Source organism: Apteryx rowi, unplaced genomic scaffold, assembly GCF_003343035.1.
Source record: "Apteryx rowi isolate R43461 unplaced genomic scaffold, aptRow1 scaffold_106, whole genome shotgun sequence".
In the NCBI taxonomy this organism is placed as follows: Eukaryota; Metazoa; Chordata; class Aves; order Apterygiformes; family Apterygidae; genus Apteryx; species Apteryx rowi.
In genome coordinates this window covers 1,281,986-1,300,318 of record NW_020447264.1, presented here as the reverse complement: position 1 = coordinate 1,300,318, position 18,333 = coordinate 1,281,986, and the positions used below count along the sequence as shown (strand labels likewise).

The window sequence follows — 18,333 nt, the reverse complement described above, 5'->3', positions numbered from 1 at the left end:
TGTGCCATGAGCTGGAGTGCCATGGCATTCAGGATGGCTTGTAGGTACACGTATTTTTATGGCGGTAYGGGTGCAAAATGCATGCAAGGATATATAATGGTTGTGTGACTGTATGGGAGCAAGTGAGGGCTGATGCATGTATGTGAATGCGGACACGTGCAAGTGTGTTTTTGTGTGCAAATGTGCATGTATGCAGGTACCTGCAAATGCAAGGCAGTATTTGTATATATGTGTTTGCGTGTGGACAATACAAATACATATGTGCGTGCATGTGTGCACACATGCATAAATACACAGAGAAGGATGTTAACACCAGCCAGTGCTCACTTGTGCAGACGTGCCTCTAGGTATAAGAGTACGCATGCAAGCACCACGTGCACGATGCGTGTCTAAATGCACGTGAGAGCAGGAGCGTGTGTGTCTGTGTGTGTGCGTGTGAACACGGAGGGGGGTACGCACACAAGTCTCTGCATAGCAGGCTGTGCATGCCAGACCGGGATTGCATGCTTTGCCCGCGTCCCTGCACGCTCCCCTCCTTTACAGCTGCTTGCTCCGAGGCCACGATGCCCTTTGCTTGTGTTCCCTTTGCGGAGGGGAGGGGACAAGCGCAGCAGCCACGTGCCCTTCCGTGGCCACCTGCCACGGACGTGCCAGGCCCGCTGAGGGTGTTTAGTGGCACATGGTGGCAGTCCAGCTGCAACTTGCCTTTGTGGGTTGTGCGGAGCGGGGAGAGGGGGCCCCCCAGCCTGTTCCCTGGTGCCTTGCTGCTGCGTTTCGGTYGGTGCCTGTCTGCGTGGTACCTTGTATGTGCTGGGAATGTAATAACACAGTGCAGGCAGCTGCCTGTGTTGGCGGAGAGCTCTGATTCACCGCTCCAGGCTTTTCAGCATGGAAGGAAAGGGCACTGGGGAAGCTTGAAGCCCATCCCTGGCGTGGTCTAACTCCGATGACTCAGTAGCCAGGAGGGTGCAGCTTTGATGCATCTTTGAGGCAGGCTCCGGTGTACGGAGGAGAGAGAAACCGCCGCGGTATCAGGGGAGCCTGATACCTACCTTGTGTAAACCTTCCTTGTGTAAAACTCAGAGCAAAGCAGCGGTATCTCCATGCACTTCTTTGCTTGATTGATTTTCTTCTCCCTTTATGGGCACAAAGAAGCCCATCTGGATCCAGAGCAGGACTTCCCAAATGGTGCTGTCTCTCAGCCTGAAGATCCTAGCACCATCACGAGAAGGTTGGGTCTGTAGCCTTTGCAGCACGGTTTGGCTTTGCTGAAAGCTGAAGGCTGCAGAACAGTCAGCGTATGACATGGGGCAGGTGTGACATGACCACAAGTGTCTCAGGACCAGCGTAGTCAGAAGYGCAGACCCCCTCTGCCTTCAGCACTAGGTGATGCTCAGACAAGTCACATCCTCCTCGTCTCAGATGAGAACATAGGACTGGTTCCCCACCAGGCTTTTTTGCTCAGCTTCCTTGTGAGACCGAGACAAGTTTGGATGAACTTCTCAAAATGGCTCATTGTCCACTGAATCTGTGAACTGCACAGGGACACAAGCCAGAAACACAATAATAAGCATCACAATCGTAATAATTGTAGACTGCTTAAATATGGAGGGCTCAGTTTCTCTTAAAACCTTATGACAGCCAAGTTAGGGGTTGCTCTTTATCTTCACTGGCTGGGCTAAAGGAAATCATCCCGAATTGGTATTTCTAGTGGGTCTCTTGTCTGCTTTGTAATCAGCCACAAAAAGGGCAACACCACATATTCCAGAGGGCAGGTGATAGATCACCCTGCGGTGGGGATCTTAACGGGGGGCAATATTTCCCCTGCTGTTCCCATCTGCCCTGCAGAGCTCTTGCTTCAGTGATGGCCACAGGAAATGGGCAGGGTGCAGAGGCAGGTTTGCGTGTCCATCTCATTGTGCAAGGGTGGGTAGGACTGACCGACACAGGGGGAAAACGCTGAGGAGAACTGGCACACTGTAAACAAGGATGGGGAAAGCTTGCAGATGTTTCTAAAGAGGAAAAAAGAGGCTTGTTTTCATTTTCACGCAGCTTGTGCACCACGTTAGGAGCATGAGTTAAAATGTTCTGCTAAAATATAACAGGGAAAAAAGGAGACTCTGCCTGGGATACAGCCTCCACCTAATGACAAATTCACTGTCTGGGCGAATCAGTGCAACCCTTGTGCTTCAGTTTTCCCCAAATCTACCACGGTAGCAATAAGGTCAGACAACTCCTTCAAATACATTGAAATCTCGGAATGAGGAGCTCCATTTAAGCGATAATAAATAACACAACTAAGTATTATTATTTATTTCTGCCAATTGATTTTCTAAAAGTGTGAGCTTTGTGATCGAATTTGTCATCCACATGAGACAAGCTGGCACCCCGTCAGCTCTGCCCGTCGTGTCCCAGTTGTTGCATGAGAGATTTTTAAGTGCCACGATGTGAATTCAAGGCTTTGCAATGGGCACCAGCACTGCGTGGGCTCAGGGCGACCGCTGCAAACCGCTGCCAGGGCAGGAGCTGCAGGGGCACCTAGACCCACAGGGCAGGTGGAGCTGGACTCTCCTGGAAGCCTGTAGGTAAAGCTGCCCTCCCCGAGACACGGAGGATGAACGCTCAGYGGCGAAAGGGCAGATCGTTTTCGCCCTGACCGGTGGATTTATTGGAATTCACTTTAACCCTCCGTCAGAAGCTGCAGAAAGAGAAATAACTGACACAGCAAGGCTGGAAGGCTCCGTTAAGGGCGCTGGGAGGTAGCACGGCATGTAATGATTTTCAAACTTGTCAAGGCCCTTTCCAATGCTTTGCAAATACTTTGATTCAATTACAATAATGACCCTTTGGAAGATGCGTATTAATCTTCCTGAGCTGCCCTCTGCTTTAGGCCAGARCTGACTCTCAAGGTGGCTTAATGTACATGCACAATATTGGTGTGACAGTAAATCTGGCAGGAGAGTTGTTGCTTGTCTCTGATGGAGAGCCAGGGGCAAAATTCACTCTCCACTGGAGCCTGGTGCCTTCCAGGGAGGACCTAAGCCTGACCCAGTAAGAGTCTAGATCTTTCTAAGGTGAATTATGCAGGTTTGAATATAGTCTTTCTTGGTGATGTGGATGGAAGTGCAGGCAGCAAAGCGGGTAGGAACATCGGTTCTCTGGTTTCTGACCGACGTGTCCAATCTACCAACCAACCAGCCAAGGGGGCAGTAACGATGCTAAGGGAAAGGCTCACAATTACAGCAATGAATTATTGCCTGTTCTCAGAAATGACGGTTGTCATTTACGGATGAAAAAGGAGAAACCAAGGGAGTGAATTATCCACTGTCACCAGCAAGAAGCAGAGCTGAGGCAGAGCTCAGATCTTCTGGTTTAACGATGTCCTCTCTTACAGCTGTGCTGCTTCCTGGTTGCTTTGAATGAAAGTCAGCTGAGGCGTACGTGACTTCCATCCTCCATACGGGCCCAAATGAAAGGCCCAGTGATATATCAGGGGCTATGGACCGTGGGAAGTTTGTTGTGTTCAGGCAGACCCTTTCAGTCCATGTATCTCCCGCGAAGGCAGCGTGGATCTGCACGTGCATCGGGGCCAAGGTCCACAGCTCCTGAGCATCCCCTGGGCCGCTCATAGTTTGTTTCTTTGGCTCGCAAGGTGGCAGGATGGCTTACTGATGGCAGTGTGATGAAAGAGGGTCTGTGCTACTCATTTACGGTCACCTAAAGGGTCACTTTTAAACCAGAGATCCCTTCAAGTAGATTATTGGATAGCTGGTGCCCAGCGCTTCAGACACTGCCCTTCTTGTGCTTTAGTTACTGGCAGTGTTGAGGCTCAGAGCAGGAGCCACGAAGAGTGCTGCAATGTGAATGCCTAAAATCCAGGCTGCCTCGAGAGAAAAGTGTCCCTCGGAGCTACAGCACACGTGGCAATGCATGGAGCGCGGACAAGCTCGCTGTGTCTAATGTTACTGGAGGACCTGGGTCCTAGCTGGGAAAATCAGCTTGCAGCTGCAAAGTTATCTGGAGGGAAGGGATTTTTGATACCTAAGGTGTAAGTTACACGTGCCAGCACATGGTTTGATTAATTCATTCCTTTTAGCCCCAAACTGTGCATGACTTGAGCACACTGGTGTGCACCCAGAGTGACCGCCTTGCTCTCAGCAGAGAGCAGTGTGGGACGATAGTTGCTTTTCTTTACCCTCGGAAGATGCTGCATTTCTCTCTGCTTAGGCATTGGAGCCTCAGAAGTACTTTTTGAAAATTGTGGTGTTGGGCGTTTCTCCTCCCTACTTGTTCCCCAGTCCATTTCCATTTAATTCATTCGGTTTACATGCGCAGAAGATGCTTTTGCTAATTGCTATCTCCGTCAGCTCCTCCTGGGATCTGGAAAGGAGCTGAGATTGTCCTGGTTGTTACATCTTCAGCAGTGCTAAAGAGCCATTGCCGCAGCCCGTGAAACAGGACTTACACGAGCCTCATCACTGTAGTACCTACGTACTTCACAGCCTTCAATGTGTTGTTATTGCAACTAGAGCTGAGCAAAGAACCCCTTTTCTAGGTCACTTACAGTTCTGACGTTTCTTTAAAATTTATGTTTACCCAGATTAATGTTTTAGGAGAGGTCTGGTGAATCTAACAGGCAGGAAAAAAGCGTTGTCAGTCAAATGAGAAACATAATTTTGTCTTCAAGCCTTTCATGGTTAAGACGGTTTAAAAATACATCCAAACTGACAGTAATTCTTGGAACATTTCTACTACTCTGAGTCTGGAGCCTCACAGGGACCTGCTCTCAGGTCTCCTGAACACAGACTTGCAAGGAGAACGTTTGTTCTCCTGGCCTGCCCGCCAAGGAAAACTAGCAGAAGATGTGGCCAGGGAGCTCTCAGCTTGTGAGCGGTATTTCTTCAGTCTGACATCGCTTGTCCTCTCAGAAAAGAAAGAAAGATCAAAGAGAAGACAAAGTATGAAATGTCACATCCACTGTACATTTCCTGCTCAATTCTGTTACCCTCGGGCGGGAGAAGGCTGGGACCAGTGGCTTCATCACTTTGGTCCTAATCCACTTGTCCACTCTCTTCTGTTCAATGTGTGTGGAAGACCTTGACCAACTAACCAGCAATGTTGGTGGTGGCATTTGGGTGGGGAGAATTCAGCATTCCCCTACCAGTACACRCCTTAGTGCTGTGGTCCCCAATCCTCTTTCCAGGCAGGAATCCCTGAGTGTTAAACTAAGTGATCTGATCACCTAAATCCCCTCTACACACACGCACACACACTTGGATGGCCTTTGATCTCCAGACCCTCTCTCCCCAACTGGTTCTCCTTCTCCTGTAGGTCCAGAAAATTCCTTCTCTGCAAAATCTAAACTGCTCTTTCCTTAGAGAAAAGCTGAGCAATTCCTACTGCTATTGCTGAACGGCATTTGCTTCTCTCCTCTGGATGCTCCCTTCTCCCCACTTTCCTAGTTAGAGTGGTGAGAGCTGCAACAGCAGGAATCCCCCTTCTTAGTGCCTTGCAAGCCCTGGCTGATCTCCTGCTACTGAGATTTCTGGTTTCAGGTGCAGGCTTTGCTGTTGGAGACACCACTCTGGCAGCGTGCAGTTCTGCTGAGCAGAGCATAAAAGCTTCCTGCTCGGATTCTGCATTTTGTCCAGGATGGCGATATTAGCTAGTTTTGTCCCATGTTCCTTGCATCCCATAAGCCTTAGAAAAGTGGGCACCAGGCTTAGTACCTGAGTTCTCAATGGGAATCACGGTAGGAAAAAGTCATATGCTGCTTCTAAGTCTCCCAGCTTGGGAAGTACTGAGCCTAATCCTGCTCCCTCTTGGCTCTGTGGAAGGCTGAGTCTCACAAATCAGTGCCTTTGACTAGCAGGAGTCGGTTTGCACCCTGCAAGGACGTTGCAGAGTGGAAACTGAGCCCAGGGTATCTGCACAGGTCTGCAGGAGCAGAAGCAAGGCTTTAGTACTCAGTCTGCCAAGGGAAAAGGATCAGGGAAGGAGGTGATGGGTTTGGCACGGGCGTAGGTGCATATTAGGAATGTATGGCTGGGCAGTTTGGGGTGGATAGATTGACAGGCAAAAAGGACACTTTACACCTGGGACTGTGCCTTCTGCTGTGACTGGCAATTTCTGCAATAAAGGCCTTTCTCAAGGCTGCAGACTAACAACAGGACAGCACAGACATTTCTTCATTATAAATTGCTTTAACCAGCAGAGTCATCGTTTGTGCTGCCTTATAATTGGCACATATTTAATTAGCTGAGGAGCATTTCCGCGTCCTTGTACTAAGTGGGAAGTAGGAAACTCCCTGTCGGGTGAATCCTCTGCGAGTCCCTCCAAAGCCTGTCAGTGCAACACAGCTTAGCATCAGCGCATGAAATACAGCTGACAGTTCAGTGCAAGTTTGCACAGATGCTGCGACATCTGTCCGATTTGGACGGGCCGGCTGGCTGGGGATAGGGGTGTTGCTGGAGGTGTGAGATAAAATCTGCTCTCTGGGTTTCCTGGACAGCACTTTGTCCTTTATGTTACCCAGGTGTGCAGAGATAAGGCGGGATGGGGAGGTGGGAGCGAGAGCTTAATAGAGAAATGTTGCCGGGAAGAGAGAAGTTTCCAGCAGCCTGCATCTCCGAAAGCCACTTTCATTAGCAGAAAGTGGGTTTAAACGGCTTTGATAGCAATCCCTCTTTGCGTGAGTTCCAGGAGCTGGCAGAGTGTCCAGTGACCAGCGTGGCTTTGGTTAAATACATTTTCAGCTGCAAAGCTGGGAAATGACTGCCCCTCCTCCCCCGTGACCTGCTTTCCTGAGAAAAGCACAAGCAGATCCGTGCTGCTCCGCTCGGCACCTGCTCCTTTTCCCGGTCTTTGCAAATGTCGGGGTGCTCCGTTTGCCGCTCAGGCAGGGCTTTTCTCCCAACAGGATCTGTTGGCGAAGAGGCATCAGAGCAGATCTGAGGAGGGTCATGCTGACTATGTAAAACAGACCCAGTGGGCTTGCACGGTGGAGGGGGAAATCTTTCCATAGGAAAGCCTCTGTTTGCCAGCTTTGCAGGTCTGGAGCCCGAACTGTGCTTTGACCTCCTGTCTGTCCAGCTAGGCTTTTAGCCCACTGGAGAAGGGAAGTTTGCTCCACTGCTCCATAGTTCAGATACGATCCCGAGCTTTGCTGTTTGCAGCTTTCTGCATCCCTGCAACCTCACACTGCTGTCACGCGTGCTAAATCATGGCAACGTCCCACTCCTAGGAGCGTGGCGTAGAGCTGGAGGGAGTCAATGAATCCAGCTGTCTCTCCGCTCGCCACCGCRTTCCCAGCTGAGCAGCGCTGCGGGATCTCGCCCCCCTCTCGCTGATTGATCCGGGTCCTGCCCACCGGGGAGCTCTTTACATCGACCCCCGGTGCGAAACCATCTGATCAGCACCCGGGAGAGCTGGAAACAGGTTGCTCAAGGAGAGGGGGCAGCGCGATCCTAAAGATCAGCGTTTATTTATTAGCATTTATTTAGCCACTAGYGTGCCAGCCCCCTCACTGCATTAGCATCATCTATATTTCCCAGAGGTTTCCTCCCTCTTCTGTCAGTGTAAATCCAAAGCAAATCCCCTGGTAGATTCTTTCATATTCCCACCTAAGTCAAGTCAGAGATCACACCAGGGCTGCCAGGGTGGGCTTTTGTGTTTTGCCTTGCATTTTCTTGACCCCCATCCCCTCCAAAACCTGTAACAACATAGCATAATGTGACAGGACATCTATAGCGGCTATATACACAGAATAACGATGAGAAARAGGGGTGAGCAGCAATGCAGCTTTCCTGAACCGGGATCCAAATGACCTTCAGGAACTGGTAGGTGCTGCTTTCCTGAAATCTGGATTGGGAACAAGGGYGACACTCCACACATCCAAGGGCCTGCCAGCGCTGCTTCTCTCGGTCGTTCGGCTTCCGCGAGGAGCTCATTTTGCAGAGCGCAGAGGAAAAGGAGGCCAAAGAGAAAGAAAAGAGCCCTCGTAGCAAAGAAATGCACTGGCAAGAGCCGAGAAAAAGAGCAGCTAGCTGAACTCACGCTGGCTTCACCTCCCGGTCTGCAGAGCAGCTTCTGCACGTGCAGGAGGGTGCGCACGCCTCTTGCTATCACRCGGCTCTTTGAACTCCTAATCGCTCTTTGGGCCTGATTCAGAGCTCGCTGAAGTACAGCTGTAGGCTTGAAGAGTGTCTGGACAAAGGTTTCGGATTTCCCAGAGGTTTTGATCATGGGATGATTATGTCAGTAATAAACTCAGCGCTCTGTCTGTCCAAGGAGCAGGGTTGGATGGTAACAGACAGGCTAACACTGCTAGAAGTAACCTGCTCTTACGGTGGTCTATACGGTCATTAACAGCCCTGTACTGCCTTATTAGCATGTTTGAAAGACCAGAAAGAGCGCTTCAGGGTTTTAAAGATGTTAACCCCATCACCCTCTCCAGTTCTTCCAGCCCCATCCTTACTCTCACGGGAACAAGCTCTTAGATGCCCCGCTGCAAAATATGAGCTACTTGTGTGAAAAGGAGGTGGCAAAGCTAAGTGACCTTTCTCCTGGCAACCCCAGAGAAGCGATGGGAAATGGTGCAAACGCTTAATGTGCCGCGCTGGGGCAAGCATCCCCCATGCCCTAGGGCCGAGCTGAAGGAAGGTCCGCTTTACCTGCTCACGGTTTGACGGGGACGTTTGACCCTGCTGAGCTCTCTTGCCTTCAGCTGCAAAGACGCACGTGCAAAATGTGCACTTCCACTTCGAGCTCGTCCTGACTTGTTTTTTTTTTTCAGTCTGGTCTTGAATAGTAGCTGTGATATATAGAGAGGAGCATTGAGACTGTTGAGTAGGAGTGGATTTGAGGGGCCCTTCTTGTCACCCACAGTTCCTGGCCCTTAGATTTATTTGGGAAGGGATGGGAAATGCTCGGTAAACAGACAGCCCCAAAAGGCTTAGCAGCACCTCTAGATCCCGAATTATTTCAAGATACCACCAGCAYTAGCTTATACAGTGCTAAGCCCTTCTCAGAGACAACCCCTACCCTTGAGGCTCTGCCAGCACAGGACTTTCCCTTATTTAGGGTGATCGCCTTTGCTCTGTTTTTAATTCTCCTCCTCAGCTGGAAACATTGGAGCATGAAGCGACCCAGGTGTTCCTGTGTCCAGCTGTATCTGTAACTGTGGTCCAGTTGCATCTGTGACAACTTTATTCTTGGGAGATTTGTGCAGGTTTTGCTAAACGAATTGAAGTAATTTCTGCCTTTAAAGGACTGCATCTTCTTCTTGGTTACRGTTAATCTTTAATCCAGCATCTTCATCTTTTCCTGTAGCACCTTAATTTGGCTTCTTGATTTAATTTCTTTACCCRTCTGCTACCTCCTCCTATTCCCAGCCCCTCTGTCATCTCCCTGATTTATTTTTCTTTGTCTCTTTATCCTCTAGCCCTGCACTCATCCATTAAAATTTTCTGATTTAGGTTTCTGGGAAGCAGCATACCCTGAAGCTAGTGTTTTTGCGGCGAGAGAGCCAGCGTTCGTCCTGACCTGGCTCTGGGGCTTCTCGTACTCTTCAAGCTGGGGCAGGGATCTCAGCAGCAGTGTTGGCCAGCCTGCGAGGTGCTGCCTATAGATAGACAAGAGACAGTGGTGTTTCCATTGCTGTCTGTGCCATGAAAACCTGGGGAGAGGGGCAAGATTGTTAGGGCCATTTCAGAGAGGGGCAGGCTGCAAACAGAGYCTGCAAGGAACAGGGCGTCTGTACCAGAGCCGGGATGTGCAGACTCTTTGTTCAGAGCTAATAACACACTTTCATCTTCCTCTTTCTGCTTTCACCAAAGCATTCGCCAAAGCAATATTCAAAATCGCCAGCTGGACAAGCAGCTGTTTAAAGAGGCAAGCCCTGTGATTTCCAGGGTTTGGTGGGAACAGGCATGTGACGATGGTTGCGTCTGTCTCCCCGTGCCAGCTAACCATCCTCCTGCTCCCTGAGCTCTGGCGTGAGGGCTGGGGGAGAGCTGAGTCCTTTTAGGCTCTGTTGCGGTCATCAGAGAAAGTGCTGAGACTGTGAACAGGACATAAATGCTGGCATTTCTGAGGCAGCCAGACCATACACCGAGGAGGATGCGAGATACCTCTCGCCAGGTGTTTGTATTGCTCTCGCTGCCTTTAACTGAGTGTATTTGTACATCCGTGGCTAGCCAAAGGGAGCGTTTCCAGCTTGTTACTTGCTGGCTGCCATGTCTTGCGTTTATTTTGGCATCTGGTACTCTCAGTAAAGGCAATTACTGCCTCCTTTCCCCATTCTTTCCAAGCCTCCTTTCCAATGAAACTTGAGCAGGAGCCATGATGTCCAGGCATAGAAAAATGATGTATTATGGTAATGCACTCAGTTCCTCCTAGGATTTTCTCCAAAATGTTTTCAATACTTATGGCAAGGCTGTTAYTTATCACTAAGGTGCACTGAGTATCGGCTCTTGTGTAAGAAGAAACTCTCCCAGTACTGGAGAACTGGGAAATGATCTTGGGATGACTGACTGTTGCAGATGGCAGAGAAAGAGGATTGCCTTGCTCATATACAGGTTAATGCCTGCTGCAGAGCCATATAATTTTTTTAACAGAAGGGTAGAGTCCCAYCTTCAGACTGTGATTCAGTCTGATTCTTCCTAGCATTAGAGAGACTGACTGCAYAACCAGCCACAAGTCTTTAACGAGTCAGTCATCTCACCGTAACGCAGAAATTATAACTAGAAAGCCCTTCTGTGAAAGCCGAGAGGGCAAGTTGAACATTTTTGTGGCCAGCTGGAACATACACGCTTTCTCCTGTTTCACTTTTTCTCTAAGATGACCCTGATACCCAGCGAACCATTGCTCTGATATTCTGGTGTAATAGGAAAGCTCCAATGGGGCAAAGTTGACCTCAGAATAAGATTAGAAAGTATGGCCAGGGCTTTTTGCATATGAGTGATCCCAGAAATGTCATAGTGGTGCTTTTAGCTCTGGATAGCAATAGCCAATTTAAGAGCAGACGCTAAAAACTTGGTGGGATGAAACGTTGATCCATTATGGAAAGTAGTCCAAGGTCATCTGCAGTACTGACAGGTGAGMAGACCTGATGATACCAGTGCATGCAGTGTAGCTAAATCTGAGATTTTTCTTTTTCTTAAAGCCATGAAGTCATGGGATTATAGGGGCTTTTCTGTTTCTAATCACACGGTTCTGTGGAGCACTCTGAAAGTGTCATTCTTTTAAAGGGGAAAATCCACGAGACAAAAAGACTTCAAATATACCACGAGAAAAAACAAACAAACAAAAAAACCAAAAACATGATGCTTTAAGCCAATTTCCTGATGTTGTGTGTAAGTTAGGCGGTGATACTGTGGAAGAGATCAGATCTGCTTTATTAAGCAATCACCAGAAACGGGGTCAAGAAAGAATATCTTCCCAAGTCTGATCAGCAGGAACTGTTGGACTGTTTTCCTCTGCAATATGGAATATTGTGACACCTTGCAGAGATTTTCACATTTGYTTCTGTTTTAAAGACCAAGGTCACCAGCAGTGCTTTCTGTTTCTCCACTCCTTTTCTGCGTCCCACTGCAGTCCATGGTTTGGGGTCTTCTGTAGTAAAGCTTTGGCGTTTGTGGCATGTGTCAAGGATTGTTCAGTGGTTTACCAAGTAGGACACACAGGGCAGAGCGGTCATCCTGGTGGTCCAACCAGATGAAATATCTTTTCTGTGGCTGCCTTTGGCAAGGAAATGCAAGGAAATCGGGATCACAGGGTATGGACCCATGGGCCAAACACTGCTGTCCCATCCACCCTTCCATGTGTACTAAGGCAGATCTTAGCAGACCAAAACTTGGTGCAAATTCCAGCTGTGAGAGTTGATGCCCATGTTTCAGGCCTTCTTATGGAGCTGTGCAGCAGGGATGTAAAGAGAGAAAGTGCTCATTAATAATCAGCCACATGCTCTGGATTTTAAACCGCAGTCTAAAGCCTAAGAGGCTGCCGACGTTTGGAAGTGCTGAGTTTCCTCTCCAGTGAGATGGTGTGGCCTTCTGATGAGAGTCATTACGGCTCAGCCTCAGCTGTATTTATGGTGTCTGAAAAGATTATCTCCAGATAATCTTACGGGTATTTAGCCAGCCATATGCTTTATTTCAATGGTAATATGTATTTCTTTGTGCATTTTAACATTGTTTATGTTAATTAAGGCTTCAGACTGGAAGCTGCATATGGGCTATTTCATTTTTTCTAGGGCTAATTTGCAGATAGTAAGTAACCTTGTCCCCTGCAAAATGCTCCGATTCAGTTAGCCGTGATTACAAATTCACAGCTGGGAGAAGGCCTTGCTTTTAACCTTTTCACAACTTTCTCTTCCTGTCCCTCCCTCACACACACACAAGAAGAAAAGAACCTGGAGAAAATCCCAAGTGTCCCTCATCTCTGATAGTTCCTTAATTTATTCTTAAATCACCCCTGTCTTCGTTTTGCTTGTGTCAATTTTGAAGCAAATCAGCCAAAACTACATGGAATTAGGGGCCTTTGAAAAAATTAATATCCCTGCTCTGGTTTAATTTTCCTTGCACCAACCAACTGAATCAATAGTAGGCTTTCTTTTTTTTTTCTCTCTTTCCTTTTTAAAGAGCTAATTTAATAACAGTCGCTAATCTGATTATTGATTCTTTCCTACCAGTAGAGAATTGTTTTGTTCAGTGCCAGGTCTGTACTATCAGGGTAGAGGTGAGAAAAAGGGCACCAGCGCCAAAGAAAACTCATAAGGACCTGAAGCCAGAGAGATCTCAGCAGTTGAGCACAAATTTAATGCTGTGGTCTATTCCTCAGTGGTCATATAGTCTCCATCTGGTGGGGCTCATTTCCAAAAAGAGGAAGAACCTCTGAGTTCACTGAAAGCATTTGATTTTGGGCCACGTTCAGAGCAGTTACCAGGCATCTAACATAGAGACCATCACATCTTCTCTCCCTTCAGTGGACAGGACCGTGGCAGGAAGCAGTCTGCCGTCATGCTCTCGAATGGGACGTCAAACTTTTCATGGTGTTTAAGTTAGGTTCCTACAGAGAGAGGGAAAAAAAAAAAGGCCTTAAAAAATAGCTCTTGGTTTTGTCTGCTGGGGCACTTCCACGCTGGAGGGGAAGTGAGTGATCCTGTAAAAGCCTGGACCTCTGTTGGTGCCCTCTTACATGGCTGCATCCATTCACACCTCCTTCGTGTGCCTCTGTTTCCTTATCAGTTAAATGAGGTTGATGAGACTTGACTTCTTTGAAATGAGAGTTTGCTGGTCAAACAGGTATTGAGYTGGAGCTTCAGTTTTCAGTCAGATTGCTGCTTTAGCCTCAGCAGGGTTACATGGATGTTACCAAACTGGTGCAACCCTTTAAATTCAGAGACGCAGAAAAGCATGATTTTTCTAAGATAGGTTTTGCTCCAGTAAACCTAGACTGACTTCTTGGATGTGTGTGATGTCTTGCTGGATTTTTCACTAGCGTAACTGAGAACTCAACCTGGCTTTGAGTCAGTGCATTGATCAAAAAAAGGCAAAATTATCTCTCAGATAATAGGAGGACCCTTATGAAATGGTTTTGCAGTTTTGATCCAATTTTTAGGAAAACCTAAACTAACCAAAGCTCTGCCAGTGCAAAACTTTCTGAGTGTCTGGAGTGTTAAAGATTGATTTTAGCCCATGTTTAGCTTAATGTTTAATTTGTTTCAGACTTTACCTATGTGGTATGAGACCGTTTGTAGCTGTTTTAGCAACCAACCAAAGATTTTTTTTTTTTAATCTGATTTTTTTCAGAAAGGTACAAACCTTTTCATGTCACTTTCCCCAGGAAACCATCCACCTTTTAATCTAATCTCGAGGTCCAGCAGAAACTGTGATTACGACACACTCACTGCAGCATAATGATTGCACATTTGTGTCCCTGGCTATTGTGCAGAGCCAGAGTGTTTGAAAGACGCTCTGGGGCAGCCTGTGGCTGGAAATGAAAATTGCTTTTGGGAATCCCACAAAAAGGATTAACTTTGACTTCATCTCTGGTCCTCCAAATTAATAATCAATCTGTTAGCTGGACCCAAGCCAAGCACTTGTATGACCTGCCTGGCTAGCAAGGGGGGAATGGCCCATGTGAAGCTGGAAGTATCACAGAATCACAGATTCWTTGAGGTTGGAAGAAAATTATGGAGATTGTCTATTTTATTTAAGTCTTATATATATATACTCCATTTTTAAAACCTCTTTCTAATCCATGCCTGTTCCCATAACAAAGGCTCTTCATTTGTGAAAACCCCTATTCAGAAAAGCATTCCTATGTAGGAAAGTCCTTAAGCATGGGCTTAGCTCCTGTTTAAATCTACAAGACAGTGCTTAATTGTTTTTTTTCCATCGAGTGCTCAAATAATGTTCATAGCCATTTTGTAAACATATGGCAAAACATTTTCTTGTGGAACGTCACTGGAATTACACTGGAGATAAATTTGACCATAGACATTAGAGAGAGAACRAACTTGCCAGGCTTCCTGCTAACCCTGCCAGTACGTTTTCAACACCAGTCTGGTTTGGGGATTTCTACAATTCCTCTTTGACTGGCTCGTAATCAGTCTGACTACATTGTTCTCTAATATTCTGCCCACGTTTTCCCTTCAGTACACTTCCTCTTTCTTCCCTCCCCTCTTGAGAATGCCTGAAAATAATTCTGCTTCCTTATTAGTGTACCTGGATTCAATATTTGCGAATAACTCAAATCCTGCTCCTTCTCTTTGACACTGAGCTTTGAGCATGGGTTTTCTATTGCAAACCAGGTGCACTTTCCTGCAGAATCAAAGGTTTCGCTGAGAAGATAAGGGGTCAGTACTGATCCACAGATGAAACCTGTATACACAGGTGCACACACACACATACACCTCCCTTAAAGGACCTGTTTATCARAATGCCTTTTTCTTCTGCAGGTTTTAATCAGGTCCATGATGAAGGCATTTTACATACAGTTGCAATATCTTCTTGAACAGATCMCAGTGAAACAATCTTTATATTACAAAATTCAGTGATGAAACCATCTAAGATTTTAAGYCTGCTCCTGAACTATGGGGCATTTGCTGATACTTGTTGGCCGGTCGTACAGACCTTGTTTGGGCAGTACTCTGTCTGCATCCAACAAGGCTAAGACTCCCTCAGCTGTGATCCTCTGGACCAGGGTCCCACTAGATCTCTCCCTCTGTGGTATTAAATGTGTCACATGCAGCAGATATTGCTGGACAGGCTCGAGTATCCAGCAGCCATGAGTCCAGCTCCACACTGGGAGTAAGGCAATAGCGGCACCTCACCTGGATGCCGTGGAGTTAATTAATGGTGAAATCCCTCCTCAGGTTCAAGAGGAAGAACCACTCACATCCCGCTTTGGAGTCCTGCGGGACTGAAACAGCGAGCAGGGTTAGSTATCATTTAGTCCCTGTGCCCAAGAAGCTGTTTGCTCAGCTCTCTGAAGACTGAGCATCACCTGCCTCTTGTCACGCAGTAACAGGTACCCAGTAAAAAGAGGCTGGTTATTCTCCTGGCATGTCCTCCTACCAGCAAAAACGTTCCCCTGGCCCGGCTCCAAACCCCATCTCAGATGGGCATGGAAGTGTAGCTATCAGAAGGATTGCAGTGCGGAGAGAATAGATAATTAAGGAGATTCACTAAGAGGAAGAGAAGGATAAAAGAGCTATTCTTCTGAAGAGCTTAAAACCAGGGGGCTGGACATCATACTTTCTTTGGAGCACCCAGCACTTTGAATATTCTGAGCAGCTTAACAATCACTTAATARTCATTGGTAATAATGAGGGCTGCATTCTCTTTTTCTATCAAATGGCATTGTTGGACTTATTCTGAGGTGATTTACACCAGGTAAGTTTCTGACTCAGCACRTCCCCCAGCATCCATCCTTTCTGTGACTTAGAGCAGTTTTTAATGTAAAAAACGGTATGGCTTTGATCCAATTGATTTCTTTGAATCCAAGAGGATAAATAAACAGGCATCAGACCAGGTCTTACAAGAGCAAAGGGTGGTTATTATGAAATGGTTTTCTTACCTAGATATCACTCTGTGCTCTCTCTGTATGAACATCTTAGGAATGGGGATCATACTGTGCCAAGTGCAGTTTTGGCCCTGGACAGACTTTAATCTTCTCTAATACTGCATTTACCACTGTACTGTCAGCTTATCTGCCATGAGGGTTTGAGACCAGGAATAGCATCTAGGGAGTGTTGCTTATTTTCTGATACCTTCCCTGGGGTTTCCTGTTTTCGTAGGCCTTCTGGGTTTTTTTTTGCTTTTTTGTTTCTGGATAAGGTTACTTCTGCTGAYGCATGGCCCAGATCTGTCCTAGTCTACTCTGAAGCTGGTAAATGAGAAAGCTGGGCTTCAGGATTGAAAGTGATGTGAAGGCAATTGTATCCATACATTTGAAGAGAGTTCAAATTGCTTGGAAGTAAGGGTCTGTATGTGTGCGCCAATGTACCCATATCTGATGCTTTAAGAATGCTGGTTTTAAGCTTTATCCATTGGGAAAGGCTGTTTAAACAGAAAAAGTGAACGATAATTAGGAGTGTTTTGAAGAGTGTTTTTCCAGATATCCGCAAAACCATAAATGAAAAAGATGACCACAGCGCTAAAATAAATAAATAAATAAATAAATAAATAAAACAACCCCCCAAGCAAAGACAAATAAGCCAATAACTACAAAAAACCCAACAGTTTTTTAGAGGGAAAGTAAAAGCTGTTATAGAGATACGGACTAAGGATAAATTGATAGCAAGCAATATAAATTAAAAGCTTGAAATAGACAAGGAAAAAAAAAGATATACAAAGTTTATTGTCTAGGATTGTTAAAGTGAGTAAAAAGCAAAATTTAGAGTATACTAAAAACAAAACGTATCCTAATGATATTGGTTTGTTACTAGATAGAAATGACAGATTTATTTATAATAATGCAGAAATTTCAATAAATGACTGTATTCTGTAATTGGAAGAGAGCCCGGTTACTTAATCCACATTCCATGATAATGAAATACTTTTAATTACACAAGCGGCTAGAAAACACGCTATACATCATCTAATAAAGTAAGACATTTTTAAGATAAACAAGTCAGGGTAATTTTGCAAGCAAGAGTTCTAAAGAGAAGGCTAAGGCTAACTGCGGATCATTGCTCTTCAGTAAGAAGAGAGTGGAAATGTTCCCAAAGTCTGGAAAGATGCTAGCGCTCCTGCAAGCAGAGCAGCCCAGCTCTGGAGCTGTCAGCCTCACATCTGTCTTAGGCACAATAACAGACCATCCGACACGGGATCCAGAAATTAAGGGATTGTGGGCAATATTATGGTTATAATTGAATAATAGCATACTAATTAAAATAGAGGAATTAATAGCAATCAGCTTCTGGAAAACAGATCTTGTCGAGCTAAATTAATACTTTTTTATGAGAATACATAACCGGTTGACGGAGYCTGAGCATTTGTTAATATTTATAGGCATCATAAATAAGGCATCTGCCTTGGTCACAGCGAATAAACAGAACCGGCTAATGCGGTTCTTGGAAATATAAATGGGACCGATAGGGGAGAATGGAGTTATATCGCCTCCGCAGTCGGCCCYGGATCACGACATCCTTTCCAGGAAGGATGTTGGCGTGTTGGGGAAGGTTCGTAGAAGAGACTAGAGAACGATGCCAGGTGCCGAGGGACTCGAAGAGACGGTTTGACTTAGCTCAGCAAAAAAAATCACACCAAGAGCTGAACGTCCGGGGAAGAAGGACTTTAACGTCCCGTCAGCCGGACGGAGGTGCGGGAGGGTCTGGCAGAAGCGGCCGGGCGAACGTTCGGAAGCTCCGGACGGGCTCCAGAGCGAGCGCAAAGGATTCTGCTTTGCTGGCTTCTASAGCAAAAGCGGTTATCCTTTCTCGCTCGACGCGCGTTAGTCCAAACGAGGGGTAATTTGGGAAGGCTCAGCGGTGCGTGTCACGCTTGACGCGAGTGTGTAGCTGTAAGGGAACCGGGAGCGCGTGGTGATTCTCCGTCACGCTGTTAGCGCCAGTGGCGGCTCAGGGCCCGCACGGAAGCGAATCCCGCCGCAGCCCCCGGCAGGTTTGCTGGAGCCGGCGGGACGCGGGAGAAGCCCCGGCCACCCGCCACGCACCCCGGCTCCCCCCGGAGCTGCCCTCGGCTTGCTGCCGCCGGCCCTGCCTCGGCCCCCTTCCCCTGAGGGGCGGACGCAGGGCGCGAAGGGGCCCCCGCCGCCCTGTCACGGCTCGGCGCGGCCGCGGAGCCGCCCGCCCAAACTCTCCCG

At 47.2% G+C, this 18,333-nt stretch overlaps 1 protein-coding gene across 1 annotated transcript in view; it reads left to right on the top strand.

Moving 5' to 3' along the window:
- The window catches only part of ADGRB1 (adhesion G protein-coupled receptor B1), a 206,051-nt gene that overhangs the window by 97,656 nt on the left and 90,062 nt on the right, over positions 1-18,333 (top strand). Inside the window, exon 17 of the mRNA XM_026069494.1 lies at positions 4,447-4,449. Within this exon, the coding sequence (XP_025925279.1) occupies positions 4,447-4,449 (3 nt within the window). The remainder of the gene's footprint in view (positions 1-4,446; positions 4,450-18,333) is intronic.